This window comes from Zosterops lateralis (assembly GCF_965231275.1).
Source record: "Zosterops lateralis genome assembly, chromosome: 22".
NCBI classification, from domain to species: domain Eukaryota; kingdom Metazoa; phylum Chordata; class Aves; order Passeriformes; family Zosteropidae; genus Zosterops; species Zosterops lateralis.
Window position 1 is genome coordinate 4,920,205 of NC_139782.1, and position 14,541 is coordinate 4,934,745.

Consider the following 14,541-nt stretch of genomic DNA (forward strand, 5'->3'; position numbering starts at 1 on the left):
GTGCTCTCACAATGCCAGACTCTGTCTGGTGGGCTGGGCAGGGGAGACTCCCGAGAGATCCCAACAGGATCCAGTCCTCTGGTAATGGCCCTCTGGGCTTGGGGGGCACCAGCAGCCTCCTGCACGCCGCTCTTTGAACGAGGGTCGGCTGTCAGGGGTGGGCAGCAATTTAAAACCGTGGGGAAAGGGAGAGCTTTAGGTAGAGAAGAATGATTTCTTATCAAAGCTGCCAATAGAGGAGACCCAGGTGGTCGGGGCGAAGGGGGATCCCAAAGCATGGAAGGAGAAGAGGAGGTTTGGGAATAAATGGGGGCTTTTAGTCAATAAAATCAACACCTCTGGAGGGGACAGGCCAGGGAGGCAGGAGGCTGGTGTCCTCCTGGGGGGTGGAAATGCTGAAATTTCCTCCCAGGAAAGACAAGAGCCACAGGTACGAGCAGCATTCCAGAAGGGGCTGCGATCCAGGGGCTGCTCAGAAATTCTGTGAAATATTTAATACAAATCCACACATGGGAGAGGTGGGCAAGGGAAGAACACGCTTAGACACGATGGTGAACAGAGCTCTCTAAACCTGCTGGGGCTGATTTTGGGGTGCAGAGGTAGAACACAGAAGATTTTGCAGTGATTTTTCAGTTTGTCTCTCATTTTGGGCCCCGTCAGAGGTGGGTCGCCCCCACCCTCCCAGACCCATCCCGTTCTGTTCCTTTCCTCATCTCAAGTGAAACAGAATTCTCATTTCTCTGTTTTTTCCTTGGAAGAATAAAATCAGTTTGTGCAAGAAACAAGCCAAGTTGCAGGAACAAAGTTGTTCTCAGGCAAGGAAACTCAGCAACTGCTGTCACCAAGCAATCGGGGCTTAAAAACATTTAAAAAACAATTTTAAAACACTGTCTGTGCACAGGAAACATCCCAGACTTGAGTGAAGACATTGAGAGTCCTCCTGATACCTTGAAGTGCGTGGGGGGGACGCGTAATCTGTTTTGATAACTCCTGACATTAAACAGTGATAAATAATTAAATCTGTTTAACTGTTTCATTAACTAAAGATAGATGGGGAGAGCTCCACAGATAGAATATAGATCAAAAAGATTGAGGCTGGCTCTAAATTCCCCTGATGTTTTATGACACCATTTGTATTCTGTCACTCACTAGCTTTATGTATAGTCCAAGCTGTGAACTGAATACCCCATTCAGAAAGCCACTCACTCTGCATGTTATTGCAATTTAATATTTTCACACACAGACACATCATTATCTTGGAACCCGACACTGCAAGGAGAATTCAGTAATTTTTCAAGAGTGCTGGTTGTTGGGTTTTTTGTGGGGTTTTTTTTGTTCTAATGTGAGCACCGAGGCACAAGGATCTAAATGGCCACTTTGCCAATATTTAACCTCTACACAGATACATCAGCAGGTTGGTATTGGGCTGTTTTGGGGCTTTTTTTCTTATTTTTAAAGTGTCATGTTTAAAAAAAGAATTTAAAAAAAAATGGAAAATTAAGAATCTGCTGCTGCAAACAAGAATAAAACTCCTCGCAGAGTTATAACCTGTGACTCTGAACTAGAAATAGAGATATAAAATATATATATTGACATGGAACTCCTCCAAGCTGGCTCTTCAGTCCTCAATTATGAAAACATTGCCTTGGAATGGGATCCTCACATTTACCCCGGGATTCTGAGAGGACAGAAATGCACATTGCTCTGGGATATTTGAGAAGAATCAGGCACAGAATGCTACAAATTGAAGATTTAAAAATATATATAATAATAATAATAATAAAAAACCCCAACCAACAAGCACATTTCCAAATATTTAAAAGCCGAATCACACCGGAGGAACTTTAGAAGTGGAGACAAAGGCAGGGCTGATATTTTTTTTTTTTTTTTCCCCATGGAGATAAATCCATCTTACCCCAACCCCTTGGTTTGTAATCATTAACCAGAGCTACACTGAGGGACTCAGACAGAAGGAAAAACTCTTTTTCTGGAGACACCACGGATGTCCCAAAGATTCCAGAACACTCTCCAAAGTCCTGCAAAGACCAGCAGGGACCACCAAGGCCCTCAGCAGGTTTGGGGCTCCCAGCAGGGAGGTTTTGATGCAGCCATGGGGAAAGTTCCCTCAAGACCTGCACATGGGGAAAGGCAAAATTCCATCCTGGAATTCCCAGTTCCTGCTGCTGAGTTGGACACGAGCCTCAATTTTTCCCTGTTACACCTTTGGGATTTTCATGGGGAGAGAAAAAAGGGGTCAAAGCAAAGCAGGGCTCCAGGGATCTCCCACTGGTTCCCTTTCCCCCCTCCCTCATTTATCAAAGCTCTGGATTCTGCAGTGAATAACCAGGAATTCTCAGGCAGGGAGGGTGGGGAGGACAATTTCTCTGTCCTTTTCTCCAGGTGTGGGATTGGGGCTGAGCCACTGACCCACCAGAACCTCAGCCCAGCCTGCAGGTCCTTCTTGCTGGCCTGAAAAGCCAAATTCCCCAACAGAACACAAATAGAACACAGATATAACACAGATATAACACAGGTAGAACACAGATATAACACAACTAGAACACAAATAAAACACAAATATAACGCAGATATAACACAAATCCCCTGCATATCCCAGCCACAGGAACCCCAAGGAGGAGCTGAGTGGAATTAATTCTGCAGCAAGGCTTTCTCTGGTTAATGCCTCCAGACTTATTTCCCAAATTGCTAAACCACGATGCTTAATAAAAATAAAAAAACCTCTGTTTGTTTACTGTCCATTGGGTAAAAATAGATTTATAGATGGGTGTTAAACTCAGGCTCCTTCCCCTGATCTACTGCAACAGATACTGCTGTTCCAAAAAATCAATATTTAGCTGGGAATTGACTCCTGGGCAGGGGAGAAACTCTCTGGCTGTGGCTGGTGTTGGTGACACCAACCTTGGGGACACCCAGAGCCACCCAAAAATGCTTCTTTATCTGCAGCGGGACTGAAAAAGCCGAGAGTGAGTTAAGAGAGGAAATGAAAAACACACTTGGAAACGTGGAACATCTGCATCATCCACCTGCTGCTGGGAGCAGCTGTGGAGTCCTCTGGGGGTATTTCACAGGTTGGTGTCTCTCTGCCTCACAGGTGCACCCATCTTTTATCTTTTATAGAAATAATCATAAACCCCAGGCAATAAATTATTTCAGGAAGCAGTAGAAGCACCTAAGAGGTCTCGACTGCCCAAATATTATTGGATCTGTGTGGAAAACCAGGATTGTCAGAATGTTTGAGGAGCATCAGTAGCTCCTCAGGCATTTCCTTGAAGATAAATTGGATTTCCTACAGCTCACCTGAGAAAACCCTCTCCAATAAACACTATCAGGAGCAGAGGACAAAGGACCAAATCCTGTCCTGAACTTTCTCTGGATAAAAAACTTGCAGGGAATTCTAGACACCAGTGAAGATAACTTGGATTTCCTGCAGTTCACCTGAGAAAATCCCTCTCTAATAAACACTATCAGGAACAGAGGACAAAGGACCAAACCCTGTCCTGAACTTTCCCTGGATAAAAACTTGCAGGGAATTCAAGCAGGAAACATTTAAGAACTCCCAAAGTAACCAAGATCTGGTTTTATTCTCCTATATGGGATACATGAGCAGAACTGTTGCTGAGCAAAGGGCTTTTCAAAGTTCTCCACGAGGTATCAACTCCTTTTAAATCTGCCTATTGTGCCATGTAGGGATTGAAATTTATTTTATCCCTATGTGATAATTCTGAAATAAAATATATGATCACTCGCGAGTCGTGCAGGTCCTTTATTTCGCATTGAGGCAATAAAATATAAAATGAAACCAGTCCTTTTCTATAAACAGAAAAACTAAATGGTGGAGCGATTTTATACTACATGAACTCGCAGCACAGCCATTTAAAAATTCATTTACATGATTGAGCCCAAAAGGTCCATTTGCCATGAAATAAAAAACACTAAACACTGTCCTGAAAGCAAAGAAAAATGCCAGACTACAAGTAAACAAAAGCTTTTTTTTATTAGTGTCTGAGATGGAATGAAAGATTTTAAGCCAAATATGAAACTTGCAAAAAAAAATAAAAAGAAAGGGGAAAAATCTGGTGCAGCAAATTCAACAAAATCATCCCAAGGACCTCAGTGGGAGCTGGACCAACACAAAGGTGATTAATGAGACATTGCTGGTCCAGAAATCACAGCGAGTTCATCCCTCCCATTTCACAGACGGAGCAGCTGAGGGTAAATTATTTTTTTAAGCTGGGAAAGTTACTTTGTCAGCTCAGCGAAACGCCAAATTCCTGCTTTTCCTGCATCCTGGAGCAGGTAATGTTGTTTCAGCGTGCTCCAAGTTGGTTCTGTCGTAATGACAGGGCACAGGAGCTGCCCCCATTCCACCCCTGCTCCATTCTGCAGCTTTTCCATGTTCACAGCAAAACTCCAGGTCAAGCTCCCTGCATTTCTTTCCTGACAACAAATAAAGAGAAGAAACCCTTCTGCTAACACAGTCCTTGCCTGGAGCTGGTCCCAGCCTAATCCTGCACCTAAACCCAGGTAAAGCTTTGTGACAATCATGAAAAAAATCTCATTTTTCCCCTCATCCTGCAGTTTTGCTGACACTCCACAGAGAGCTGTGATCCCAATCCCAACCCTCCTGGCACCACTCTGTGCCCTCCAGAGCCAGGGGAGAAACTGCCCTGAGGTTCTTTATTCCTCCCTGAAGTGATTTCATACAGAGTAGGAAACAAAGCTGACTTTTTTCCTGCCCTGCCACACCAATAAAACAATAAATTGGTATCACTTCCAACAAGGTGCCGCTGCTGTAAAGTTAAAGATAGGGAAAGAAAATGAACTACTGGTTATGACAGCAGGGGAAGGGAGAAGAAATAAATAAAGCTGAGTGCGTGCAAGGGAGCAGATGGCTCATGTCCAGTGTGGCCCATCCTCTGTGGATTACTCCCCTGGAAAGGAAGTCCTTGCCACTTCAGAAAATAGCAATCTGTCTTAAAAAATGCTGAGGTTATAGAATTGATCATTCCTTAAGTTAAGGAGAAAAACCAAAGCGAGCCAAACTGCATTTCTGCATCAGATATTGATCTGCAGGCGCTGGGAGTGAACCCCCTTACAGCAGTTACAGACCCATATTTGTACATTTGTACATTTTATTATGCACATGCACACAAACCTCTGGGGCCGTGTCCTCAGCTGGTGAAAATTAGCTCCATTGATGTTGATGCTGATTTACATGAGTTGGGGATCTGGCCTCTCGTTTTGAAAAAAGAAATCTTGAGTTTTAGCAGTTTAAGCTCAGATCAGTCACAGGCGCTGTGACTTTAGTCGTGGGTTAGGTGTCCTTTAAACCAGCCCTGGGTGCTCTTACACAGGGAAAAGAGTCATTTTAAAATAAAAAAAGAGCAGTTTTGTGGCCTGATTGTGGCATCTGAAAAAACACCCTGGTGGAGTGAGGGGAGTGCAGTGTGAACCAAATCTGCAGGATCTGAGTGTTGAGGTTTTGAGTTCAGACGGGCTGGGCTGGGCTGAACCTCATGGAATTGGGGCTGATTTTGGGAGCACAGAGTGGGATGGGCACAGCCTCAGCTCTTTCCTCCACCTCAGAGCCCAGAGGAACACTCAGAGCTGGTTTAGGATGTTCCCCACTGGGTCTCATGGAAAGAAAAGCTGTAGGAGGGGAAGCGCTGATGGAAACGACGCTGGATTTTTGACTGTTCCTCATCTGCACTGCTGATAAAACTGCCTCTTGCACTTGCCCTCCCAACACTGGAATTACAGCACAAATTTGGTTCAAAAAAACATCCCGAGTGCTGAGAGTCCATCTCCAAAGCAGGGAGCTCCAGGCAGACAGGAGGGGATTTTCTGCTGGGGAAGCAACCCATGAATCATTCAATAAAGCCTCCATGCGATAATGAATAGCCAACCTTCTCTGGTGGTGATAAGATATTTTAACTGAAAACATCAGGCCATGTTTAAAAAATGATTACAAATTATTTTAACAGTGTATTTGCAGAGGGTTATAAAAACAGCTATAATATTTTTTTTGTCTTGGATTCTAGAATTACCAGGGTGACAGCTAATGCAGTAATGATTTGTTTCAAATGCCAGTGTTTAAGCTGTATAAAGCTGATTTTATACATTTTTCCAGTAGGCCGCATTGTAGTTAATGAAATTAAACACACCAATCGCATTTGTCCCCAGGGGATGAGGAACTGAACACGCCACTGGTTTATTTTTTTATTAAAATAAATTGCAGCCAGCAAGATGGACTAATTGCCTACAGAATTGAAAAAGAAACATTCCATTGATATAATTAAGCCAATTTTCATGGACAAAAATAGTTATAGTGGATATAAAATAAGCAGAGCATTCAGGGCAGTTTGACTTCTCCCCAGCACCCCTCTGTATTTTGCCCAGAACATTAACTATTAAACAAATATGGATCTGAAACGGGCTGACAGCGTTATCTGGTAATGATGGCTAAATTGATCCCAATAGCTGAGGCCAGGGCATTGTGTCTCAGGGCTCTGCTGGGAGACTTCCCAAGCCAAGAACAACAGAGCAGAAAAAAAAAGAAAAAAATAAAATAAAATAAAATACAAAACCAACCCAGCACCTCCCAAACCGGACCTTAAAGCAAAACACCTGAAAGATGTAAAACTAAAAAAAAAATAAATCAGCACCTGGTTTCTCTTGGGCTGACACTTCGCCCCCTGTGCCTGTGCAGCCCCTGCCTTGGGGAGGGCTGTGGTCCAGCCAGCCCCACTCCTGTCCCTGATAGAATTACAGAAAGGGGATGGTGAAGAGAAGACAAAGTCTTTCCACACCAGCCAAGATTTACCGTGATGGGAGCATTATTCTGTGGCCTACTGGAAATAATTTGGCTGTCTCAGTCCATTTTCACCTGGCAAATGTCTTCCCCAAGAGGAGCAGTGGCCTCGTTTGCAGCACAAAAGTGGCTTCAGTGGTACAGAAAACACCACCTTATTAACTATTTTTTTTTATAAATTTGGGTAAAACGCCTCTTTTAGGGCACATGATAAAAGTTCTGTTCTCTGAACAGAAGCTTTCCTTCCTCCCACCATCCTGCACACTTCAAAGCACTTAAATCCATGGAAAAGGAGTTTATTTTCCAAACCTATCCACCAAGACATCTTTTGCTGCAAGGAAATTTCTTCCCAAATTACAGAAAAAAAATAAGATTAAAAAAAAAAAATCTCCTTATTCAGGGTATGAGCATGATGCACACTCAGTGCAGGGATAAAAGTCATATTTCATTTTTATGGGCAAAGAAGGTGCCATCACTCAGGGAAGGAAGAGGAGGAAGAAATCCTCCTCGGGACAGGGACACTCCGTTAGGGATTTGGACGCTGCCCGACGCAAAAAAAAAACAAAAACTCAACTGCAATAAAAATGAAAATAAACAGCCATGAGGAGGTAGCGCTGATGCATGAAAATCCATTAGGAAAATAAAAGAAATAATAAGGTCGTAGATCTTTTTCCACTCCGACATCCCCTGACCTGAAATTCCTCCAGAAAAAAGAAAGAAGAGAAAAAGAAAAAGAAAGAAAAAAAAAAAAAAAAAAAAAAAAAAAAAGGAGGTGGGGGGAGGGAGAAGAAGGGAAGAATAAAATAATTTTTAAAAAACCCAAAAGGGTGTATTTAAGGAATTTTGGAGGGGGATCCCATATCAACAGGCTGTTACACAGAGTAGAATAAATCTCTGTTTGCACATCCCCTTTGGATGTGTCTGTGCCCAGCTGCAGACAGACACTGTGGACGTGCATTTATTGATGTGCTGGGCTCTCACCCCCCTGGGATAAGCAATATCTTTTGGGAAATAGATATGAGAAAATCATTGCTCAGCCCAGGTTTGGATGTTTCCCTTCAGCTCCAGGAGGAGCACAAGTTTGTCATTTAAATAATCTCTAACTGGGAAAAAAAAAAAAAAATAAATAGATTCAGGAATAGGGGAGAGGCAGCAAGTTGTGGAAACAAAGCCTTGAGCTTGTCCTGGCCCTCGGAGGGCTCAGATAATTCCAGGTGTCATCAGTTCTGTGCCATAGAAAGGCTTTGGGGTGGAAATGCAGATTTTCATGCAGCAGAAGTTTTAATGCAACAAGAGGTGTGTGTGTGTGGGGGGGAGAGGAATAATGACAAACAGAGAGAATGTAAATTTTACAGTTATAGAAGGGCAAAAAAGCAGCTTTGAAAAAATGTGAATTCTCCTCCTGATGGTGTCCCCAGGAGCGGTGCAGAAGTGACTGCACACACCTCCCTCTTTTCCCCATCCAGGTGCCTCCTGAGCCTCACCTCCTTCATGTTTGCAAACTTCCCATGCCTTTGTCTTTAAAGCACCGCGTTAAACAGCACAGAGCTTTTTTTTTTTTCTAAAACACATAAGCCGTAATAATCATAGCCGTAATCACAATAATAACACTTCTCACTCAACGGGGCCTTTCCCTTTGCGGGAATCTCCGGCTGCTTTTTGCAAACACCATTTCCCTGCGGCACAGGAGATTCCCTTGGCGGGGATTGGAGCAGGTGGATGGAACAGGGAGCAGAATTCGGGCAGAATTCTCTGCTGGTGGAACGCTCCGAGCCGGGGTTTTATCACAGAGAGAGCGACAGAGATAAATTCCTTTGCTTTTTTTCCTGCGAGGGGATTGTGCGCCCTTCATTCAGGTGTGCTCCATCCCAAACCTGCTCTTTTTGGGCTTTTCTCTGACCCCACTAACCTGGGGACAAGTTCTGTGCTCTTCCCCACCTCAATATCCTCCCCAGGTATTTTTAATAGCAGCCCTCAAGAAAAATTTATTTATTTTTTTTTTAAGATCTCTTCTGCCTCTCCCTGAACTCTCCCAGTGCAAAGCCTAAAAATAAAACAGCTTTAGGTGTTCTAGGAAATTTTTTTTAATAAAAAAACCTACAGATTGAGGGTGATTTTTGCACAGAACATTCTGCTCGGTGACCTTACAGTAGCCGTGATTTTATTGCGTGTTGTGCGAGCTTTGTCTCACAAATCCCTCTGCACAGGCAAGTCTTGCACCGGCACGGGAGTTCTTACAGGGAATTCAGTAAAATCGGGGATTCGGCGAAATTTGGGCTGACACACTTTATATAAAATCACATTTCTGAGCAGACACAGCAGTGACTGTGATGAGAACACACAAGGATGGAGAGCACAGGCTGCTCATCCGAGCTACCCCCGGCAAATCCCTAACCCCAAACCCCAAATCCCAAACCCCAAATCCCAAACTCCAGATCCCAAATCCCAAATCCCAAATCCCCATCCCTGCGGCTCCTGCGGGATTTTGGCACCTCGGAGCTGCTGCCCCTGGCCAAATGTCCCCCCTGTTTGCCAAATTCCTGCCCAGGCCAAGGAGAGAGAGAAAGTGCCCTGCAGTTATTCCCTCTGTGTTTTTATTTTTTCCCAAATAACCCACGCGGGACGAGCGGGGGAATCGATACATTATATTTCTAGATTTTTTTAGGAGTAGAGGGAAAAAAAAAAAAAAAAAAAGAAAAAAAAAAATTACCAGTAAAATGATCTCAAATTCTCAGCGATTTTTTTTTTTTTTTTTTTTTTTTTTTTTTTTTTTTTTTGAAGCACTAATTACGCATCACTTTAATTAGCGGATCAAACCCTCCCTTCCCCCGTTTCCCTGCCCAGCATCACTAATTGCACTAATTGAAGAGATCCGGGGCAGGACAGGGGGGACCCGGCGGCGGCGGCCCCGCACCTGCTTTGGGGACAGATTGGGGACAGTTTGGGGACAGTTTGGGGACAGATTTGGGGACATCCCGGGCACCAGGGGCAGAGCACAGCGCTCCCTCCTCCCCACCGAGTCCGGAGCTCTGGGAGAGTTTTGAAAATGGGAAAAAAAATTCTAAACGCCTCAAAGCTCCATCAATTCTCGTCCTTCTCCGTGCGCCGGAGCTTTGGGAGCACAAACAGAACCGTGAGCCGGGAAGGGGCGCTTGGGCTGCAGCTCCACTTTCCCTCCTCTCCTTCTCCCTTTTCCCTTCACTTGTATCCACCAGTCTTAATTAAAATTAAAAATAATTAAATAGCACTAAATAGGAAGCCTGTTTTCTCCTGGAAAAGGGAAGTTTGAACGGGAGAAAGCGGTGCCGGGCAGGGCAGGGCTGCACTCACAATTATTTATTTCCCTGCCCGGGGGATGCACCTCAAAATTCCGGCCCCAAAGTGTCCCCTCGGTTCTGTTTGTAACAGCGAGAAACAAACGGGGCTGCGGGAATATCAGCGTTTATCAACGAGGATTTAAATATCCGAGAGCCTGAGGTCCTGCCCGGCCGTGTGCAGCCGGGCTGTTGGGTTTTTACTCTGAAATTCAGATTTTGAAAGGAAACGAATTCTCTTTAAGCGAGCGGCGCCCGACCCGAGTGCTGTTCTTGTTCTCCGCATCCTCTCCCTGCCGGCAGCACCGAGACCCCCGGGTTGGTGCAAAACCTTCTCTCCGCTCACTGAAATTTTATTTTCTCGTGGAAAAACGAGGCTTTTGGAGCCGGGGAGGGGACACGGCGTGGCTTTTACCTGCCCGAGCAGCTCACCTGGGGGGTTCTGCACCTCCCGCACCCTGAACCAGCCTCGTTTTTTTAATTTCCAGCCTTTTTCTAAAGCGAGAGAAAACCATTCCCGGCTCCGGTTCAGCCCCACCGCCCTCCCGGGGCTGAAACCAGCGAGAATTCGCTCCCGCACGCCTTTACCCCTTTCCCGGGCAGGTAATGGAGAGAATTCCCAGCGGAGCTTCACATCTGCTTAAAATATTCTCCAATGGGATGGAATTAAATTCTCCGGGCACTGAATTGTTTTTAAAGGCTGGAACAGCCGGGAAAGGGAGCTGGGAATGGGAATAGACCTGGGAATGGACCTGGGATAGACATGGGAAGGGACATGGGAAGGGACCTGCAGGTTTTGGATGTAAATAAAGTTGTCGCTGCCTCAATGTGGGGAAAAAAAGCCACACCGAGATGCCGCCCTGGTGTCCGAGTTTAATCTCCCCGGCAAATAAATACTCCTGGGATATTGAAACCTACTGTTTGGAATTGGGAGCACTAAAATAAAAATAATAATAATAAAAAAATCCTCGGTTGAAAGGCTCATAAAGCGTTGGGCCTTGTGTTGTGTTAAATTAAACACCTGAATTGAATCAGGGCTCGGGGCAGGAGATTCCCGGCCCATCTCGAGCTCTTGGACAGATCCAAGCACCGAAAATATTTTTATTTTTAGTCTTTAAGCTGTAGGAGCTCGCTGAGAGCTCAGGGAGGGTCCCAAACGCGCCCACCGGGGGCACAGCTGGGAAAACCTGCACTGAACCCGCCGGGAACAGCTGGAAAAACACCCCGGGCCTTTGGGAGAGAAGAGAAGAGAAGAGAAGAGAAGAGAAGAGAAGAGAAGAGAAGAGAAGAGAAGAGAAGAGAAGAGAAGAGAAGAGAAGAGAAGAGAAGAGAAGAGAAGAGAAGAGAAGAGAAGAGAAGAGAAGAGAAGAGAAGAGAAGAGAAGAGAAGAGAAGAGAAGAGAAGAGAAGAGAAGAGAAGAGAAGAGAAGAGAAGAGAAGAGAAGAGAAGAGAAGGAGAGGCGAGGAAAGAAAAAAAAAAAAAAAAAAAAAAAAAGATTAAAAAAAAAATAAGGAAAATAAAAGTAAAAGTGAAATATCCCGGCTTATTTAAACCACTGAACTTCGCTTTTTCCAGCCAAGAGAGCTCTGAAAAATCATCCCTCGCTTTAACAATCTTAAAACAATCAGTGACGACTTTTAGAAAAAGTTATTACTTGAAAGAGGGGGAGACGCTTAAAACGAGTATTTATTGAAAAAATAAAATAAAGTAAAATAAAATAAAGTAAAGTAAAATAAAGGAAAATAAAGGAAAATAAAGGAATAAAAAGGAAAATAAAGGAAAAAAAAGGAAAATAAAGCAAAATAAAGTAAAATAAAGGAAAATAAAGGAAAATAAAGGAAAATAAAATGCATGGATTAATTCAGAGAACTCTCCAGCCATGGGGTGACAATGCAAACCTGACCCATCCCGCCCTGGGCAGAACCGAGGGAGGTGTTTGGGGACACACGGACACGCTTTGGGGACAGAGGGACATTCCTGGAGCCCCACGGGGACATTCCTGGAGCGCCACGGAAAAATGTCGCGACACCGATGTGAACCTCGGGGCCTGGGGCTGCCACACAACAACAAACCCAAAAATTGATTTTGTGATGAAAAACCAACCCCAAGATGCGCGCTGGGGTTGGGGAAGGGTCTCCAAAAGGCTCCAAAACAACAAACCTGAAGCACAAAAATCAACCTGGAGTTCCCTCGGGGATGCTGAACCCACAAGGGGATCACAGGGGGGATTGTTCCCTTAATTTTGGGGGATCCCTCTTGTCTCATTCCCAGCTCTGAGCAGCCCCAGGTCAGAATTCCCCGAGGAAACCCAGGAGAGGGAAATTACAAACACAGAGTTTCCAAGCGCTGGAACTTCTGCAGCTCCAGGGATTTCGCACAGAGAGAAACAGAAACTAAATAATAATAATAATAATAATAATAATAATAATAATACTAAAGGGTAGACAGGGTGTCCAGCCAGCCCAACAGGGAATCTCCATCCCCAGCCTTTGCAGTGTTTTCCCTACAAGAACCACATTCTCCTCTTTGGAAAATCCGCTCTAAAAATCCACTGTAAAACCCACCCCAAGGAAGAAGGAACGGGGAGAAAGATCCGCTGGAAGACGGAGAGAGAGGGGGGAAAAAAAGCTCCGCGAGACTCACGAGCTGCAATTCCACCCCCCCCCCCCCTCCTCGGAGTAAATTTTAAAAAATTAAAAATTAAAGACACTCCCCCCCAGACTCCCCTCCCCCAGAGGTTCTTAACCCCCGCCTGGGACACCCCGAGCCGCTTTGGGATCTTCCCTCTCTCTGGATCTGCGGCTCCAAAGCTCCTCATTGAGAGCAGATCCATTTTTTTTTTATTATTTTTTCCCTACAAATTCTGGTTTTTTCCCCTCTCCTCGAGAGCAGAAGGGTTTGTCCCACTCCCCCCTCACCCCCCGCCGCCTCTGCCTGTTCCTCTCTCTCTCCCTCTCACAGATGCCAAACGCAGACCTCTAGCGCCCACTATATTTCAAACCCCGGGAAGAATATTATTTCACAAGACTTTTTGGAACACGACTCGATTTAAAAAAAAAAAAAAAAAAAAAAAAAAAAAAAAAAAAAAAAAAAGGAGGAAAAAAAAAAAAAAAAAAAAAGTTGCGCTCGCTATCCCCTTTCGTCAACTTCCAGCTAAGTTTCGCTTTTCTCTCTCTCTCTCTGTGTGTGCCCGGGCTCGGCGGAGCAAAGCAAAGCAAAGCAAAGCAAAGCGCCGAGCGGGCAAAGCGCGGAGCGGGCGCGGGGCAGCGCGGGGGGATCCGCGCCCAGGGGCGGGCGGTGCGCGGGGGGCTCAGCCCGGCTCGGCTCGGCCCCGGCCCGCGGAAATACAGAAGGGAAAAAGAAGAAAGGACCTACTTTTGGGCAGTTTTCTCGCCCTCGCCTTGGATCTCATGGTGCCGGCGTGCGGATCCCGCTCCTCCTCCCCGAGCCCAGAAGCAGCTACACACTATCTTCATCTCCCCAGCATTGTCAGTTTGGACACCTTCGCACATGCGCACAGAGCCCTCAATCTGACACCCTCGGCAGGGCCAAAAAAACTTTCCAATGTATTCATCATCATCGGGCTGGTTCAGTCTCTCTCTCTCTCTCTCTCTCTTTTTTTTTTTTTTTTTTTTTTTTTTTTTTTTTTTTTTTTCTCCTCTCGGTCCTATCCTCTTCCTCAGCCCACTTATCTCTGCCCCCTCCTCTCAGCTTTGCCCTGAGCTGCCCCTTTAAGAAAAAATCGAGTTCTCTCCGCTCCTCACCCTCCGCACACTGACCTGACACACCGGGCAATATTTAAGGATCGAGGTGCCATCCTATAACCAGGTGATTATATTATTATTATTACTATTATTATTTTTTTATATTATTATTATTATATTATACTATTATTATTATACTATTATTATTATATTATACTATTATTATACTATTATTATTATGCTATTATTATTATATTATACTATTATTATTATATTATATTATATTATATTATATTATATTATATTATACTATTATTGTTATTATTATTGTTGTTGTTGTTGTCGTTGTTGTTATTAACTAGCCCAGAGAAAGTTTATTTAGCAGTTGTCATCTTGTAAACTTGTTCCTACTTTGGACACGCTCTTGTTTTTAATCTGAAAAAAAAATGTTTATTTATGTAACTTTTCGACTAGTGTCTGTCTTTATTTTCTTCCTTTTTTTTCCCCCCTTTTTATTTATTTTTTTATTATTATTATTATTCCTGTCCCTCTTCAGCTCTGGGGGGGTTACTTAACTTAAAAAAAAAAAAAAATAATAACTTTAAAAATAACACAACTCGCGCTGTCGTGTTTTGTGGGTATTTCTCGACAGTTTTTTGGTTTTTTTTGGTTTTTTTTCCCAGCGTTCTGC

At 44.2% G+C, this 14,541-nt stretch overlaps 1 protein-coding gene across 1 annotated transcript in view; it reads right to left on the reverse strand.

The window, feature by feature from the left end:
* Nucleotides 1–14,089, reverse strand: part of PRDM16 (PR/SET domain 16) — a 302,027-nt gene extending 287,938 nt beyond the window's left edge. The window contains exon 1 of the mRNA XM_083876951.1: nucleotides 13,522–14,089. Within this exon, the coding sequence (XP_083733077.1) occupies nucleotides 13,522–13,558 (37 nt within the window). The 5' untranslated portion in view covers nucleotides 13,559–14,089. The remainder of the gene's footprint in view (nucleotides 1–13,521) is intronic.
* Between the last annotated feature and the right edge of the window lie 452 nt (nucleotides 14,090–14,541).